General features: G+C 40.5%; 1 protein-coding gene across 4 annotated transcripts in view; it reads left to right on the plus strand.

The window, feature by feature from the left end:
• Positions 1-2,886, plus strand: part of PLCB4 (phospholipase C beta 4) — a 448,565-nt gene that overhangs the window by 307,470 nt on the left and 138,209 nt on the right. For all 4 annotated transcript variants that reach the window (XM_019516221.1, XM_019516223.1, XM_019516224.1 and 1 more), the window contains one exon: positions 2,049-2,128. In XM_019516221.1, coding sequence (XP_019371766.1) covers positions 2,049-2,128 — 80 coding nt within the window. The remainder of the gene's footprint in view (positions 1-2,048; positions 2,129-2,886) is intronic.

Here is a 2,886-nt window from a genome sequence, read left to right on the forward strand (position 1 = left end):
CCCCCCCCCCTTCCCCCCCCCCCCACACACACACGGGCACCCCTGGTCAGGGTACCACCACACATGTTTTGGTAAAGTGCAGAAATGGTCTGTTTTGAACTCAGTGAGAAGGAAGATCAGACAATTGCAATAAAAGGCAGTTGACATCGTCCTCTTCCTTAGCACCCAGCCAATCAGGGTCATCTTTGCTAAGGGAATACTAGGGAAACTGGGGAATCGCCACTGGGAGGCATGCTGGTCTGGATATTTGCTACTACCCTCTGGTGGTTGTTTGACAGCACTGCAATGCCTAAAAGATGTTCTCCTTAAAACTCTTAGCAGCATATGTGCAGACACCTCTAAACCGGGTTAATTGTGAGCTGGTTCCCAATCAGTGACATTCTTGGAATAGTTCAGATGTTATGTTTATCCACACCCTGGGTGTGCATATTTCTTTGAAGTCCACTTCACATCAAGAGGAGACTACCTGAATAGCTTGGAGAGGAACAATATATTATTAACAGGCATTTTAATAAATAGCTAATCAATTGTTATAGAGCCCAGCAAGCCAATGAGCCCATCATTGCTTATAGCGATGTCTTATAACAGCTTGTTAATGCACCCATATTATAACATACTAGTAACATTTATTAATGATTTATTAATCCTTTAATGACTGTCTAGGAACACAATCAGCGTGAAGTGTGATCATTCTACGCAGCTGTGCTAGACAATTGGGAAGCTTATGGTTGGCCCAAAAAAGGCACTTTTCCCTTTGAGGAAGCCGATTCTCTGACAGCTTAAAATCATCTGGATACCCTGGTTGCCCTGTACTCACAAGGAATCTCATGACTTTGGGGAGACTCCACCTTCAGTTCAGAGGCCTGCATTAGATCTTTTTTTTGTAGATTTGTACCTCTGGCATTTTTTGTGTTATTTTAGCCAATTAAACCTCTAGTCAGACTTGAAGTATACAGTTTGCTCAAGTATTCATTATTCCTTCCCATAGAAATTATGGTTACCATCTATTTTAAAGACTTGTACAATGCTGCCTCACGAAAAGAAAAAACATCCTCAACTGCATCTATTTTAAGTGAAAAACTCTGAATTGTACTCAAGTCAGTTTGAGTTGCATGCACAGAAATTGGCTTCAAGTGAGAGGCATTTTCAATCATTAGGTTGATAGTAAGCAGTGGACCAAATCCTGTGTTAATTACACAAGTGTAAGTAGTCCATGGAGTAATCCCAATACTCTCTTGGCAGAACTGAGGTAGAAAATGACTCTGTAAAACCATCATTTTTAGCCCTTTGTCAGTCAAGATTCCCACTGAAACTAGGTGAGAGTTTTGGTTATGTTAGACTCTTGTCTTCAAGTCTTTTATTACAAATTTAGAGAGTCTAGATATGAACTAGAATAAATATAGGTCTGTATTAAGGATTTATGTAAGTGTTATCGTATTGCTGGTTGCAGACGAGTGTTTGAATCATTGGTGGAATGTTTTACTTCTAAGGATGAAAACTAGAAAGAAAGCAAGTCTGAATATGTAACAGACAGCTAGAATAGATTATAGTCACATAACACAGTTGCTGTGCCTGCCTGTGGCCTGCTATGGATTTTTCATATTTTGCTTCATTTCTGTTCTAATAGAGGAACAGTTAAATATGCCATCTCATATTGTGTAACGTTGCTTAGTAATATCTAATATCACCATCAGCAACTAAAAGGGAGATTTATATTTATACAAGCTATAAATAGATAGCTTAGTAAATCAATCAGTGAGCAACTTGCTGTTGCTGGCAATACACTATTTTAATGGCATTCATGTGCTTGGAAAGAATTAGGAGCCAAAATTGCTTTGTTTTGTGAATAAGGAAGTATTAAGATGTAACATGCTGTTCAGATGCTGGTTGTCTGTTCTGTGGCATCTTTGGGAAGAAGTCAAGTTGTCTGCATTTGCTATAGCTGCGTGGAAAGGAAAAAAAGCTTTCTCAGAGGGCAACATTGTTCTGCTTATCCCCTTTGGATGTATTTTCAGAGCTGAATGCTTGTATATTTTGTTGTCTTTCAGCAATGGGTAGAAGGGCTTGGATCCATCATACATAACTTCAGGGCTAACAATGTCAGTCCGATGACATGTCTGAAGAAACAGTAAGTTCTCCCTTCTACCCTTTGTTCATATTTTCCTACAAGTGCTTTCTTAGATTATCAATTTTGTTCTTGGTTCAGAAATGAAGTCACTGAAACAGCCCACTTGAAACATTTCCTGAGACTTCAAATCCCCCCAGAGATTATGTTGTTAACCTAGTTGAGAGTTCATATTTCACTGTAACCATAAGAATTCCCCTGTTTATTGCCTGGCATCTGCCCAAAAGACATTGGAAGAGAGTTACAAGTGTTCATTTAATTTATCAGGATTGTGATTTTAATTATCATCTTGTCTCTTCTTTCCTTGATACACGTAGATAACCCCCATAGGGGCTCCTGCATTTGAAAGTTGAATAGATATACCAAGGAGGAGAGTATCTGCCCAATGATATGCTGATTATTTTGGTCTGAATAGTGCTTTTACAGCACAGCTCTATGTTATGGAGCCACTTGCTTTATGGAAGCACTGAAGATTAGAGGTGTACCAATACATCAGTCCAATATCAGATCGGTACCAATATAAAGAAAATTGGCTGTATCAGAAATCAGCCCAATGTGGCTGATAATTTGGCCAGTAAATGCTTGTGTGTGCATGCAAGCACAGCTTAGCACACAGGCAGTTAGGAGCCCAGCTCAGCAGCATGGAGAGCTGCGTGCAGCTGGTAAGTCTGTTGTGGTGGAAGGGGCATGGGGGGACAGATCAATGCCCCCCTCAGTGAGGGTGGGCAGAGCGGGGTGGGGCACGGAACAGAGCCGTGGCT

Source organism: Gavialis gangeticus, unplaced genomic scaffold, assembly GCF_001723915.1.
Source record: "Gavialis gangeticus isolate Ggan-Ray unplaced genomic scaffold, GavGan_comp1, whole genome shotgun sequence".
Lineage (NCBI taxonomy): Eukaryota > Metazoa > Chordata > Crocodylia > Gavialidae > Gavialis > Gavialis gangeticus.